At 43.8% G+C, this 16,380-nt stretch overlaps 1 protein-coding gene across 1 annotated transcript in view; it reads left to right on the top strand.

Annotated features, from left to right (window-relative positions):
• LOC147724392 (carbonic anhydrase 13-like) overlaps positions 1–16,380 on the top strand; it is a 606,911-nt gene that overhangs the window by 458,755 nt on the left and 131,776 nt on the right. Inside the window, exon 5 of the mRNA XM_086918033.1 lies at positions 3,946–4,008. Coding sequence (XP_086774159.1) covers positions 3,946–4,008 — 63 coding nt within the window. The remainder of the gene's footprint in view (positions 1–3,945; positions 4,009–16,380) is intronic.

Here is a 16,380-nt window from a genome sequence, read left to right on the forward strand (position 1 = left end):
CCCGTTTGAACACTCGAGAACCATAAGATAAAGGTACGTGCTTAAAACGCATAGGATATCGTGCTGGTCGGATTAGACGCTCTGTTTAGATAACTAATTTTCAGTATGGGTATGCCCATTATAATAGTGTCCTTATTCTCTATTTTTTTAACAGTGGTCATTTCTCTCAGCCCTTTCAAATGCCAGCGTCACTGCAACAAGGTAATGACCCCTAGAAACACGATCAGAGGCAATATATAGCGTCACTTTACCTAGTACAATAGCATCGTTTTTTTATATCTCTTTAAATGCAGATTGACTATAAGGAAAGTGATTAGAAAGATTTGATTTTTTCTGCGGGTTGCCTTGGGAAAACAACACTTTACAAACATTTCGGATACCTAAGGTAAGCTCTATTTCCCTAATAAAAGTGTACCCATGAGACTTAAAAATTTGCAAAGTGTGCTGGCTAATTAGGTTATATATTGTTAGGATTTCTCATAGATATAAAATGTGTAATCACCTGTACACTGCTATCAGGACTATGCCCTACTAGATAAATGAGAGTCTTATGGCATGAATAACATATAACCTAATATGGACCTAGTAAAACCCATATCGCATAAACTGAATTGTAAATTACATAAATAGTAATTCACTTTGCTCTCGTTTAATTTAGAATCAGCTCTCTGAAATAAAGATCCTAAGGATTCATTTCTATTTCCAACCAACTAGACTCACTATAACCAACGCGTGATTCAGTGAATAGAAAGTCATTTTGCAGGAGCAAATAAGGTACATCGTTATTGTAGAAGAGTTATTACTATAACTAAAAGTGTATGATCGAATATTAACATCTAAAAATGGATATTTATCTACTTTTCAGCATAACTGACTCGGTATAAATGAAATTAAAACTGTTGCCATAGGAAGCAAAGTGTTGATACGTCAACCTGTCCACTGTTGTGTAAGTAAAAATGGCATTTTCCCTCCCCTCTTTTTTATTAGTAAAGGTATCTCTAGGTTGAGGGGATAAGGCTTTTTATATGTGTCGATACTTATATCTGTTTCTAGCTTCTTCTCTCTCTGAAACTCTAGTGCTTCATATGGAACTGTTGGTCTCAGAACCTATTAGAAAAACTATCATAGTTAGCAATGTAACTGAAATAGATACACTTTAAGTGACGATCTGGAGCTTAGCTAATATGGAACAAGAATCACTGAATATGTACTTATGCATCTGGAAACCAAAAAAAACTAGATGGTCTGGCATTAATTGTAATTAGGTGGTTGCACTAAAATGTTAATATTGTATATATATCTTCATTGCAACTGTTATAGACCCAAAAAATACAGAAACATAAACTGCATTGTAAATAGATATAATGAACATGTGTGTTTGAACTGATGATACATCTATACTTTTGTATTTTTGTTTTGTCTGTTTAGGTTATATCACCTCTTTTTAGTTATTTAAAATATACGAATGACGGTCACCTGACGAAGGCCTCGGGCCGAAACGCGCGTAGTTCCACTCAACCGCATTGCCTTCATCAATTATACCATCAACTGAATATTTCGTATATCACTGAGTTATTTTGTCTATGTATTTGTGTTTATGTAATTTTTTCTGTTCTCACTTACTAATTTTGTACACCCTTAATTGTAAATAATTAATTCTTTGCCTGTGTCTGAATATCATGTACTATATTCCAAGATTCCTTTTAAATGTGAACAATGAATTAAATAAGTAAATGAATTTTGCACAAAGGATAAAAACAACAAACAAAATATACTAAAATTAAAAATAAATAAATTGAAGAACTTTTGTATAAATCTCCGTTTCAGCACACACTTATTTGATTGTTTGTGAGGGTCTATTATTCTGTTTGGATTTGGATTTAGGGATTATCTACGCCCTTAGAGTTTTGCTACATTATCTTTCTCTACGTGGCTGACATCATGGACATCCCCCATTATCCCTGAGGTTTTTAAACCATCCTAGGTGCAAATGACTGGCGCTTTTAAATTTCGCAATGTCTTTTGGCACTCTAAACATCGACGTTACCCACCATTGGACTCCCAGACGCCTCACTGACAACTAACAGAATATTGTCTCCATTGTGTTGAACATATTCCTCTGAATTCATTTGTCTTAGCTTCCTGTAAGCACTTATTGGAAATGGGTTCCTTTTTCCAGTTTGGGTGATGAATTTTCGGGTGTAATGATTGACGGTCCCTTTAGTAGAAGCAAAACCTGCTGTGCGTTGCTGGTCTCTCTTGTCAAATGTGTGAAGTAGGAGAAGATTAGCCAGGCAGAGATACATTTGTTGCAAGCACCCCATTTGTCGGTTAATTATTGACATGACCACTCTACCCCTGGCTAGAAATCCCTGGTAAATATGCCAACGCCTCCAGCCCCAGGATTACTTACCATAGTTGTCAATATTAAATGACTATAGTGTCTTTGTATGTAAGAGCTTCGATATGCTCAGGATGCATTTAAGACCCAGGACTTGTGTGCATCTTCATCAGTGTACCATCATGTTGCCTGGTTCATCTAACTGCTTCTTCCCACTGCCTTTGTTGAGTCAAGTCTGCGAAAGCCTTGGTTATCGTTTTTCAATGCAACAGTATCCGAGGCTGTGGGATAACCGAGCCAAACTGCAATGCTCACCATCGACATTGCCTTCCTTCCCTGTGGTCTGCTTGAACCATAACGAGAAGATGCATAGGAGCAGTTATGAGGCTGCCATGTGCAATGGCTAAGAGCTACAATGTAAAACAGATATAGTGTCTCTTGGGCGAGACGCCTGCATGCGCAGTGCAATGGTAAGCTGTGCTAGTTCAGTATGGTCTGAAGAAAAAGACACCGACAGGCAGTCAGAATCATCAATCATGTTATCCCCACTTCTCCGTGTATAGGGGACCTTTGATCTCCGCTTCTGAAAGCTGCAGAACCTTTTTGCAGCTTTGGCTCAACATGACTGTAGAGTTATGACCTCTTGAAAAGCCGTATTTTAGAAAGAGAACAGAAAGAATAGTAACAGATATTGCATCGTTCTTGCATTTAATTGCGAAGCTATAGAATATTTGTAGTACTTAGGGTCTCAATTAGGTTTGTGAACTCTGTGTCCCTAAGCCTTCTGGCTTTACTACTATGTGCACTCTGTCAGTAGTTCTTTACTTTTGTCAGCAGCAACGAGCACTGTTGGGTGCAAAGTCGGTGCACCGATACTTCTTAGTTGGGCATAAAGCACATCTGACAAAGGATTGAAGCCGTTTGTCAGTACTCGTTGTAGGCTATATGCATCCTTAAATTGCATATCTTGCTTTTACATAGACTTGCAGTAGCTCTTTTGTTGGACTATCTACCATGATGTACCCAGCTCAGCACCTAGCCTGCTCCTAAAGGCTTGCTCCGCACATATGCAACTTATTCAGTGGAAGCACCTTATCTTTAAAGAGCTGTCACTGAAAACAGCAACCACAGTTAGGAAAGTGACCTCCATATACCCGTGTATCCTCTATGCACTGTTGAACGGTAATGCCATGTTTAAGCAGTACTTCTCCAAAAGCATTGACCAAAACGGTGAGTATAGGAGAGGTTAAAGAGCATTGGTTCACCCAAATTGAATTTTGAAGGAAACATGGCTCCCCTATGAACTGGGATTGGAGTTGGATCAAAGCTTGGTCAATTGCAGCTGCTTCTCATGTGGTTAAAATAGGTAATTCGAAACACCAGCCAGCCCAACGATCCTAAGATGTATGCACCATATGAGGGATACACATAGAATGCTGTAGTTAAAAAAAAGAGGTTGGTTTAGTGTAGTAAATTAGACCATGGCCACCGGAAACCATATACAGATTATAAAGCTGACATTGCTACTCGAGCCTTTTTTTGAACAATGTTTATGTATTTACTTAATTGATATAATATGTAACTTAAGTATTTTAAACTTGCAGCTCGGTGAGGGTAACTCAGCCTTGCAGAAAATTACTGGCGCTTTGGATCCCATTATAAAACAGGTAAAACAAATATTTATTTTGTAAAAATAATGAGTTATCTTTGGAAAGCTTTTAAAATGTATACCGAATAAAATATGAGACACAGTGCATGTTTAAACACATAGGACCTTATTATTAGTTCGGGTGTCCCACCGCTGCAGAACCACATATGCCCCCGCCAGCAGCCCATAGCACAGGTGGTCCAAAGACTGCCTTATTACGAATTCACCACAGAATGGGCGATGCAGAGGCGGGGAACTTGTAGCTGTGGTGAGTACTTTTTCCAAATATATAGATGCCTACGTGTGCATTATGACTGCATATGTGTGTGATGCACTCATATGCATGATATATGTGAAAAAATACCTTATACCCATTACTGGGGTCCAGCCCACATGTGGGCAGTCCTGACCATGGGTAAATGGTACGAAAAAGACTCACCTGTACATCGCCGCACACAGGGTAGTAATCCTCGGGGTAAGGATCCTGCTGTGAAGGGGGGACCTGGAGAAAGGGATCCATGTTGGACTCTGCCTGGAAGAAGAATGCTGTGAGTACACACCCCAAATCCTTCATCACCGACACCCTGAAGCAGGCGGTTGGATCGCTGCATTCCGCTCGTTGATCAGGCAACTCTTAATACGCACAGTGGTGCAGCTCCACCGTACCATCCTATTGCCTTTTCCCGATCGTGAATCCGGTGGTCTGCTGGCGGTCTTCCCAAAGCAATCAACCCAACCCATAATACTTTAGTCAGAGTGCCTAGCTCTCTATGGTCGGACAGCCACCATCAATACGGCAGTCCACGGGACCGCCAAACTCATAATAAGGCCCATAAAATTTAGAAAGTAGCATTCTCTATGAAAACAATGAAGTCGACACCCCGTTAGTACTGCTTTACTGCTTCTGCTTGTACAAAACAGTATATCCAACCCATAAGTTGTTAGTAAATGGAGAGAAATAATTCACAATTTTTCATCTCCTTGGTGACGTCTGTTTTCCATTCAAACTATTCCTAGCCACGAGATGAGAGCTTCCTTCCATAACACTTTTCTTAGTCTCAGTTTCGGTTTCAGTTTTTTACCCATTTTAATTTGTCTCCTATAAGATGCCAGGAGATCCAACACCGATTGGGGGTGGCCGGGTGGGCGGGGGATGGGGAAGTAGGAGTGAAAAAAGAAAAAAATAGCACCCTTTCGCTGTACCGCTCTGCCCTCGTCCCACCGTCTCCTATCCTGGCCACTCTTCCAAACAGGAAACACTCAGACTGAGGCTCTCCTGAGCCAATCACAATGCTGCAATGCAGCATTGTGATTGGTTGAGCGCAGTGGTTTTACGCTCAGACAGGCGCTGGAGGCCTGGGCATTTTCTCCATGCAAGCTGTAATCCAGCCTGCACGAAGTGCACATGACGTCGGGAGAGCCAAACCATCATGCACACTTGGAGTGGGTGAATCTCTCCTTCCCTGCTCTTCTGTCATCAGAGCATCCCTGCCTCGCCCTCAAAGCTGCCGTCAACAGGAAAAAAAAATTATAATAATCTTGAGTTATTATCATTTTATTTTGTATTTCTTTCAGTGCTGCAAAGCAGTGGGCGATGCTCCTCTGCCTTAGTGGAGGAGCCGCCACTGTAAAATGCCAACATATAATCATGTGTCACAGTGGCGTAGCAAGGGGTGCCGGGAACTTTCTGCCCCAGGTGGCACGAGTTTGGTGGTAGCTGCCTCCCCCTCACCCCCACTCTTACCTGAACTCCGGCGATATTTCATGCGGGCGCCGGGCAGCCAACGCAGTGACTGTCACGGGTGGTACAACGTCTAGCTACGCCACTGACGTGTGTGTGTGCGCGCATCCATTTGCACACACCCACACCAAATCCACATTTTTAAATATAAATTGATGCTGTGTTGTAAACTTATAGTATATTTTTCAAAGTTAAGCATTTTTCTAAATTGAAATGGACGTGGGGAGCATCACTTAATGTAAAACTCCCAGCTATCGGCTTTACCTCATAATGATTTAATACTATCCTCAGATATTTCTTTATAAAATTTAATACAGCAGGATGTAGAAACAACGTACAAAGAGCTTTCTCTCTCAAATCTGAATCTCTCCCTCCCCTTATTTATTTCGGTGCGCAAGTCAATTAGAGTACGTTGATCACAAATCTACATACCAAGTACTCATCCCGGAATTGTAAATTAGTTTTAGGATAATTAATTACCAATTATGCACAAACCAGGGTACAAACAAAATATTTTGAAAACTTTTTCAAATTGGTATACTCCGGTAACTCTCCCGCATTAGTCCTGTAATTGTTTTCAACAGTGTTACGATGTGTTCTCTCTTCAACGTGAAATCAGAAGGAGCCTAATTTGGATTGATGTTAAGCATTTAGGGCCAGTTGTAGGTGGCTAAATACCGGTCGGTAATGCCGAAATTTGGTATATTTCAGCGTTACCGACCGGTATTTACCCATGTGCGAAGTAGGTATTACCGAATGCCATCAGTAATAAGGAATCAGTAAAAATAAGGGAAAACAGTTACCGATTCCTTATTTACCGACACCGAAACACTACAATACTGAATTGGTAAATAAGAAATCGATAAATACTCGCTAATGCGATGCTCCAAAAATCGGTATTACTGCCATTGCAGTTTTAAACTGCCAATTCAACTTGCCAATATAACCGTGTTGTCAAACCTTAAACTCCTGTTCATTGTATATGTCACCCCTAAGGTACACCATAGACAGACAGCCCATAGGGCATGGTGCATTGTAATTAAACGGCCTGACATGTAAGTTCAAGTTTGACATGCCCTGGTAGTGAAAAACTCCTAAATTTGTTTTCTACTACTGTGAGGCCTATCTGTCTCATAGTATAACATTGTGTTGCCTTATTCCATTTAATAAGTGCTAACTTTTGATTGTGACCAGGTTGCTAGTTTATGTTTGTAATGAGAAAGACTCTTTAATGGTAAAGTCTGATTTTACATTGCAATTTTGAAATTTCCTCTTTTAGAAAGTTTACAAAACTGTCATGGATGGAATGCTTGAATTAATCGAATCCACTGGTAATCACTCGGGCCACATCTCAATCGATCAGTATTTTGCATACCATGCCACCTCAGTTTGTACCCAGCTATATACATGGATCTTTACCCTGCTCCTATTAGAGCAGTCCAGTCCAAACTGCCGAGCCTGGTGCTCCCTGAACAGGAAAGCACCAGGACCAGTTTTCCCGTATTTATGGGTTCATCAGCTTGGCACAGCTTGGTTCTTTAATGGTGAAGTCAGGTTTTATATTACATTTTTGAAAATGTCTCATTTAGAAAGTTGGCATTTTCCTGCCCTTAACCCTTTGAGCCTGTGGTCTGTCTTGGGTCAAATGACTGGGCATACCTAACAGACAGACTTTGTGAATTCCTCCCTGACAGTCACACAATAGAGGGATTGGGTGTGCCAGAATGGGCCATCTGCTCGCAGGGTGGTGAGGGGAACTGAGCACAGTCTTGTAACTGAATAGACTGTGCTCTGCCTTCACGTTAAGGACTTAATCACCTCCACATTATCTCTACAGCCCGCTTGGAGCCAGGGCAGGGGAGTAAGGAAACTCCATGCACTTCTAAGAAACTTTCTAGAAGGTTTTCCTACCTTCCAAGAGGAAGAGCAGTAGGCATAAAATTAGGACCATCAGACCCACGCTTCAGTTCATTCCTGGACCTGTGTAAGGACTCTCAGAGGACTTCCTGCTGCTGTTCACTCTGCAAGACTGCTTTACTCTACCTGGAAGGGCTGCTTTATTGCCTGGAACATGCCTTGAACCCTCAGAGACCAGCCCTGCATCTTCACCTAACACAGAACTACAAGAGGGACTCCAAAAGCTAGTTTGCGGGCCTGCAGTTTAGAGCAACACGAACACACAAGGCTCCCGACATCTTGAACTCACACCTGGACCCAGCCTGAAAGAGTCTTGAAACCCCTAGTGGGGTTCCACCAGTCCTACACCCTTTGTTGTGGTGCTAAATGTGCTCAAAACTGAAGACGTACATGATTTTGGCCCAAAACAGCTCTGAGAACCAGGAGGAGACCGGGACCAAACTGCACGCTCATACGCTCGAGACGTATCGCCAGTCATATTGACGTTGTAGCTTCTCCCACTACGTTCTTCTCCACAGCAGCAAATCCTGTTCAGCGGTCCTTTGCCAAAGGGGTATCTGGCCTTGTGGAACTGTCTTCTGCCTCCTCCCGCTGGAGATTTTCAACTTTCAAAAAAGAGACTAAGTCCGAACTTAGAAATCTTCACAGTGGCTTCGACCCAAGGCTCCCCGATGATGATGATCCCTCCTCGGACATTGTCTGCAGCTTTGCTTTGCTGAACTTCTCAGGACATGGCATCCCTGGCATTGGTTCTTATTTTTTACTATACCGCCTGTATTTTTGACTGTAAGCTGGACTTCGTTTTTGCTGATTTTTGTACTCTGGGCATTTTACAACTGCTGGTCAATGCTGAAGTGCAAGTGCTCCCTGTGTAAATTGTGATTAAGATTTGTTATCCATGATTGGCATATCTGATTTACTGGTAAGTCCCTAGTAAAGTACATTGTGTGTGCCCTGAGCCTGTACATCAAATGCTGCTAATGGGCCTGCAGCACTGGTTGTTCCACCCACATGAGTAACCCTGTAAACGTGTCTCTGACTTGCCATTGCTGTGTATGTGAGGCCATTTTTAAACTGCCATATCAACCTGGCAAGTGCACTCACTTGCCAGGCCCAAACCTTCCCTTTTCCTACATGTAAGGGACCCCTAAGTTAGGCTCAAGGTAGCCCCATGGGCGGGTGCAGTGTATGTGAAAGGTAGGACAGTGCTGGTGATAGTGAAATACTGCCAATTCTGTTTTCCGCTACTGCAAGGACTAACTCTCCCATAGTTTATTATAGAAGCTGCTTTGTAACATCTTACTAGTGTAACTTGTAATTGGGATCAGCTATAGATTTGGAGTCTGGGCTCTCTGAGCTCATAATTTAAAAAGCACATCTTTTGGTAAAGGTGGTTTGTAAATTGTGTGTTTGAAAATGCCACTTTTAGAAAGTGGGCATTTTCTTGCTTTAAGATCCTGTGCCTCTGCCTGCCTGTGGAATCAGAGCCTGCTTTAGACTGACAGCTGGGTAGTTTGTGCACTCACTCGAGACAGTCACACAAAGGGAACTGAGGTAAGTCCTGCATATTATGTCGCTCATAATATCTCCGGTAATAATATCTCTGCTCATTCCACAGTGAGGCAACATGCTCACCACTCTCTCAGAGCAACTAGATCTGTGGCACGCAACCCTTTAGGACATACCCTCCCACCTTCAAATTCCCCGACCCCCACGCTCGGTGTGGTGGACTCGCCTACTATGCCCGGGTCACTCCCCATAGCCACTCCCGTCTCACGCCATTACCATGTTCCCCCTAACCAGGACAGCAACACATTTCACAGGACCCTTCCTCCTATACTTAACAATGCGCTCATCTTCCAACCTAATAATTCACCTCAGATCTCCACATCAACCACAGATTTCCATCTGCAACTCCCCTAGCCCACTCCCCAACATAGCTCTATTTCCCAAGTATCTGAATTCCGATCACAATCAGTCTTTGAATCTAGACTCAATGAGATCGCACTTACCCTTCACCACCTCAAGGCTGATGGTCTAAGCCTCTTACGTCTCACCACTGAGCTATCTGAGAATCAGAAATTTAGTAGACCCCAAAAGCCTAGCACCTCAACAACACTCTTTCTTCTGATCCTATCCTCACCCCTCAACCTTTGCGCATCTCTCACCCATCGTGACCCCCTCACTTTTGGCCCTCACAGACCACTGGTGGGAAGCCTCTCCCCTCCCGAATGACCCCTCTTGGCCTTACAGAGTCAAAGACCCACTTCAAGAGAAGAATATCATCTCCCTTCTTCTCTCGTAGGGTACACCATATGCGGTTAACACAGAGACTCTCTCTTTTGTCCCACCTCAGACTGCTAACACACCGAATCTCTGCCTAATTGAAACAACCCACTTTGACCCGTTTAGAGAGCCCTCAGTTAAAATTAGATCCTTAAATGGGGGGGGGCGCTAGAGGGCGCGCAAGCAGAATGACCACCGACTGGTGAGGCTCCTGCTTCCTGGACACTTATCCTAACAGATCTGGACTGTTGTTGGTCTAAAACGTTGCTAAACTGTGGCGTATGGTGACCCCCACCCTCGGCGAAAGTTTGGTGCAAATTGAATGAGGCGTTGTCGAGATTGAAGCCAGTGAGCACCCGCCCGAGGACGACGCTGGAGCTGTTGGTCCTCCCGCGGCGGCTGACGGACTGCAGGAAACACCGAGGTCAGCCACGAGGGGAGTGGGCCGCGCCATGCAGGACTTGCCCTGGTGAACAGAGACTGACCCGTGAGTCAAGTGTGCTGACGGGCTATACTGCCTAAAATAATTAGACTCACATGCTGGGAGAGGCTGGGCCGCCACAGGCGAAAAGTGCCGTCCCCCTGCGAGCGATCTGGGCTGTAAAGCTCTTTAGCCCAGAAGCGTGTCGCCTGCGGCTGGGAGATTCGGCACCTGGCGTGTGCGGTGTGTGGAGCGCGCCGCTTAACGAGCCCGGCGGCATCAAAGAGCAGCGGAATTTACCCCTGAAACGGGAAACAGCTCTACTACCGCGACAGCAACGCTCGGTGCACCAAGGGCGGCCCGCCTTGCTCAGTGACCTGCAATTTCGAGGTTAGTGGCATAATCTGTGAGGCGGCCATGCTGGACTTTGCTAGTTCTCTGCCCGAGTGCTACTGGTGACTGATGTGAGAGGCTGGACACTCATAGCTAGACACGCGGTAACAACATGATGTGTCTCTGGATATAGCCAGGTGTGACTGTGAGCCCTCTGGACTGCGTGACTTGAGGCCTGAAGCAATAACGATTCGGAGTGGGACCCCCGGACCTCCATGTCCGCTAAGCATTGCCGAATACTAATAGCCAGTCCTTGCCCTTGCTGCACTCCGGCCTCCACTGGGGCTCAGATCGTGTGGATATAGGTGCACTGACTGCGCCTAGCACGCCTTGTTGTAAGTAGCGCCTACGGTCATCCTACGGAGTGAACCACACCACAAAATCCGTTTCAGCCAATTGCCTGACTGCACCGAGGTGGGTCTGTGGAGCCAAATCGAGACGTTACTACGGATGCTTAGGGGAGCCACGCATATTGACCCCACAGACTTCGGCAATTGAGTATGTGGCAAGCCGAGCTTAGGGTGAACTCTCATTAAGAAGTACGAGCGGATAGAAGTACGTGAATGCACATCACCCCATTTGATTAACTGGTTGACATCACAGAAGGGTCCTGCTTCGTCCGCGCCTCCACGCTCGCAATATTAGGATACTCGCTAACGCTACTAGCGACCCAGTACACCACGCTCAGTGGGGACAACTGGTCTACGTGCAAGGTCCTGAGCTACCCCCCTGTTAAAACATGTGACCTGTGCTCCTAGGCAACATGGGCAAACCGGACACCCGCCAGCCTAAGCTCTCCTTAGATCACACGGCAAAAAGAGGCCCCAAGACGAACGTTGCTAGCCGTGATCCAGAAGACTCTGCCAGGACAAGTACGTCTGAGTCACCAGCTGATCTTGATATGCGGCAACTTCTCCAAGAAATGCGGCAAGGCATCGCTATGATTGTGGACAAGGTAGATTGCATGTCTTCCAGAATGGACGCCATAGTTCACAAGGTTGATCAACATGAAGAGCGTCTAAATGAGACGAAGCGATGTATATCAGATAACGATAATGCCACTGCTTCCCATGCCGCACAGCTAGCGAGAATGGATAAGCTCCTCCATGTAATTGCTGCAAAGAACGAGGATTTGGAGGCTCGTAGCAGACGCAATAACATCCGCGTAACGGGCGTTCCAGAATCCACGGATACTGGGCGCATGGAGGACTATGTCGAAAACATGCTCGAAGACTCCATTGGGGAAGAGGCCTTCTCAATGCAATTTATTGTGGAACGGGCGCACCGCAACCGAAGCCTGGAACACCATTGAGGCCCATTATTGCGCGCCTGCTCAATTATCGCGATCGAGACGTGGCCCTCCGGGCGGCACGCACCAAGCAACAGCTGACCTATAAAGGAGTGCAGTTTTCCATATACCAGGATTTTACCCCGATAGTCCAGGAAGAGCGCCGCAAGTTCATTAAAGTTAAAAAGAAACTACGTGCAGAGCAAATTGACTATGCATTACTATACCTGGCACGCCTACGCGTGACACATCAGGGTAAGCAGCGCTTCTTCACTGACCCGCACAAAGTAGAGGAATATTTACGCTCTATTAGACGACCACGCCGTGGAGGAAATGACCGAAATGAAGATGGGAGAGTGTAGTGTAGTTCCTATTTTCCCAATAGGCCCTGCGCATTGGAATAACATAAACAGTAGTATCGACGTAGAAGTGCGGATCTTCCAGGCCTCTACTGACTATGCTAAACTTAATTGGGTGTGTTAACAACTAGCTCAGAGGTCACTAGAAACTTTCTTGACTGAATAGGAAGTGATCAGCTTCCCTGGTACAGACAAGAAGGGATTCCGTTTTCCAACAACCGCATAAACATGACAACTTTGCTCCTTAGAATAAGAGTCAATCTCTAGAGTCGTGTGAAACAATAGACAGTTATTTTACTCAGTCAGTTGTTGTGCAGATTACTTTCACAGTATGTAGAGAATAGAGAGACGGGCGTTTTCAATAAAAGGTATTATTTATTGAACAGTCTTTCTTCTCATACAAGAGAAATGAATTGCCACAATTGCAAGACTTGTTATTATAAAAAGTGCGTACAGTAAAATGAGTATTGCGAAATAATACTGTAAAAGCATTGATATGGTTTCTTAGCCATACAATGGTTTAAAATGAATAAAACATACATACATTCATATATACATTAGGCTAACATACTCAACTGGTGCTTCTAACTACGCCTACCCCAGTGTACCTGACCTAAGCCTAATACGTGGAAGGGGAGTAAGTAAGTAGCTTTAAGTTAAGTTGGTTTTGCCAAGGTTTGCTTCAAGAATTCTCTCTAAGGGTTTAGTCAACACCATACCTCTGGAATAGAATGTTGGAGGGCTGGTATCTCCTTCCAGGGACTCGATATCCCAGTCACTCGCAAGAGTAGGCTGGAAACGCTGGAGCTGGATTTCTCGGCAGGAGAAAAGACAGCGTCTCTCTCAGCGCGTCGAGGAGGAGGAGGGGCAGCGTCCGCGGGCAGCTTGCATCTGCTAGGCTCTTGCAGGGGGCGGCTGTTCAGCTCCTGTGTTCACCACACCATCGTTCGCTCGTTAGCAGCGATAGCAGTAGCGATAGTATCAGCATTAGCTTGACAGTGATAGCTTCAGCGTTTGCTTAAGGCAACGTTGGTAATATTTATACCTGAAAGGTGCCTTGTTTGACGTAGGTTTTTGGACATAAGACATCAATAAAGATGTCACTAGGAAGTGATCGTCTCTCAGTGCTCATTAGAGTTCTATTACTAATCAAAACAGAGCAAACTGGGCTTTCCCAGGTTGCTGAGTTTTTATCTTGTTGAAGAACTCGGAGTGTTAATCTAGGAATCTTAGATAGTGGCTTCTGCTATGTCATTTGCATTAATGAGCTGCAAAGGAAGTTGCAGAGGAAGCGATTCTGAAATGTGGCTCTGTTCGTGTGAGGCCAGAGACGAGTTTCTGAATATTGCATTTGATCGGTTATGCCAATATAGGGAATAAATGGATTTATAGCCGTATAGGGGCATAAGGTCACAGTATCGATCAGGGTCCTAGATTAGAACGCGACACCCACTCCACGAATTTATGTCCATCAAATTACTAAAACTAGAGCAATAAGATGCATGTGTAACATTGCCCACCCCAAAATACATATATGCATTTGAAATAGGCGTATTTGAAATACGTGAAAATATAGGTACTGTACGTCTTTAAAGCATAGAAATCATTCAAAATTATAGCATATGCAATCAATGAACGATTTTGCAAAAAAATTACACATGAAATATCTCTGAATACAGAAAAGAAGGGCGAGATAATTTCATCACATATAAATGCATTGCAGTAAAATGTGCTAGAGGCTGGTGTAAAGTTATTATGTCTCTAGATTTACCTAAATAGAAGTAGAAGCTTCTGTTCTCTATGAATAGGTCTACTTTAAGCAAAGAATTCGTGCCAGAAAAAGGGGAAAATAATATGAAAAATAGTTCTATCCCAAAAATATTTTCTTGTGAACGGGGGGAATAGAGTTCCAACATTTTTTGGCAGTTTTTGTTGATCAAAACTGAAGGCCGAATTCAGAGTTCATGGGAACGCTGTGTGTCGGAATGCTTTTCAAAAGTTATTGTTTCTGTTCAGGGGAGAACATCATATCAGACAGGCTCTCAAAGAATTGGTCTACAAAATCAGGTGACAGTTCGACCAAGTTCGATAGTGCTGTAACTTGGCAGGTGTGAGAATGATTGCTATCATCAAAGTCTGGATCAGCAATGCTCACAGAAGGTCGTACTTGGGTGATGTTGCTTTTATTTTTCGCTCCACTGTCATCACCTAGTCGTAGCACAGGAGTCTCAACGAATGCCGTCATCAGGATTGGTAGCCGCTGGGGACAACACAATGCGTGAGCCGTTATCGGATTTAGCAAAGTATCGATATCCATTGGTACTGCTGATGGAAGTGCAAGACAGATGTCCAACACGCATTTATCTCCGCATAGCATACATCGTAGCACAGGTAAGATGCAGGATTGCCATATAGGTCTGAATGAAAGGAAACAGGTCATGTTTAGATCTCTCAGCCTGGCCAATCCAAGGACTCTAGTTATTCTGTCCCGGTAGCGCACTCCTAGGATTGTTTCTTCCATTCCCGCCGGAGTCATGTCTGAGCTGTGGCTTGCCATATCGGAGCAGGAGGGTCAAAAATAAAATGCCTGCTACAAGTCCCAAAAATAGGGGTATGCCGCCAAAGACTGAATGGACAAAATTGGGAATGATTCCCAGAATTGCTTGAAATGGTGTTAGCAGTCCCGTAAAAATCGTCTTAAATATGCCTGGGATGCCTTTGGCACTAGACATGTTAAGAATTTGGCTAAGCATTTCTACGAAATGCACGGGGCAATTTGTTGATAAAAGGTCATGTATCTCCGTAGCTGTCCTTGCAACTAGGAGATCATACGTCTCTTTTGATGACGTGATGGGCACTGTTGTCTGCAAAAGCACAGACATCATTTTGCTTAAAGTATCAATTCGTATAGAAGAGAAATTCAAACGAGGCCAGATGGGAGTCTCTATGTCTCCAGGGCCGCTCAGAAACAATGCTTGCATACAGCATTTGACCATGGAAGTTACGCTTACGAGATAGGCTTTCCCTGGCAAAAGGCCACAACAGCTGTGATCCGTTATTAGAATGTAACTCCCATTTGCGAGTTGCATAAAGAAAGGTTCTATCTGCATTGCAGGTGTGACATGTTGGTGGCATGAAAGGTTGTTAGAATTTCCTTCACAGGCTCCGTGTAAATTAATACCCTGGCACAAAAGTATACCGCTTAGTGAATGTTTACAGTTTTCACCACTAAGAAATACATTTTTGTTGCTGTCACTGTAGCATGTGTGTGTGTATGGTAATTTCCATGTTGACTTAATGTAACCTTTACCCGTTCGTTCATACTGGCCAGTAGGTATGTATTCAAGGCAATTTTTAAATCGGAAAGTTGTTATCGGAATTGTGATAATCCCGTGTATTATCCATTCAATGACAGGACTTTCTGACATTGTCAATGGTAATCTCTCAAGTTTTTCGATGCTCAGGATTGTATAGTCTGCTCCTTTCTGTGCCAAGCTGATTTGTTTATCAGTAAGGTTAAAGATGGAAAACAATGACGTTGTGTTGATTAAACGCCAAGGCACATAGCCTGAACGAAGATTTTGCAGCGTCCAGCCTAACTGTACAATAGAACGTAATTGTGACTGGCCATGCTGTAACATTAGCAAGTCTTTGTCTATTATATCAAAGGCAGATGATACAATATTGTCCAGTGAATATATTCTGGAGGACAGAGTCATTAACCCATTGTCCACTACAGAAAGTGATTTTTCCAAATGAATACGATCAATTTCTCGTATTTTTTCTGCTGTTTCAATTTGTGTGACTTTCCAAGCCTCGTTGTATACCACATAGATACTGGTCGCTATGAAACGCTTTTGGCGCTGTTTGCGTGGTCCCATAATAAAATCGCGCAAATCAGCACCCTCTTTAAGTAAAGACAAGTGTTGCTTAATTTCAGCCAGTGTGGATGATCCTAGCCATTCGAGGCAGAGTTTACCTACACT

Source organism: Lissotriton vulgaris, chromosome 4_1 (assembly GCF_964263255.1).
Source record: "Lissotriton vulgaris chromosome 4_1, aLisVul1.2, whole genome shotgun sequence".
NCBI lineage: Eukaryota > Metazoa > Chordata > Amphibia > Caudata > Salamandridae > Lissotriton > Lissotriton vulgaris.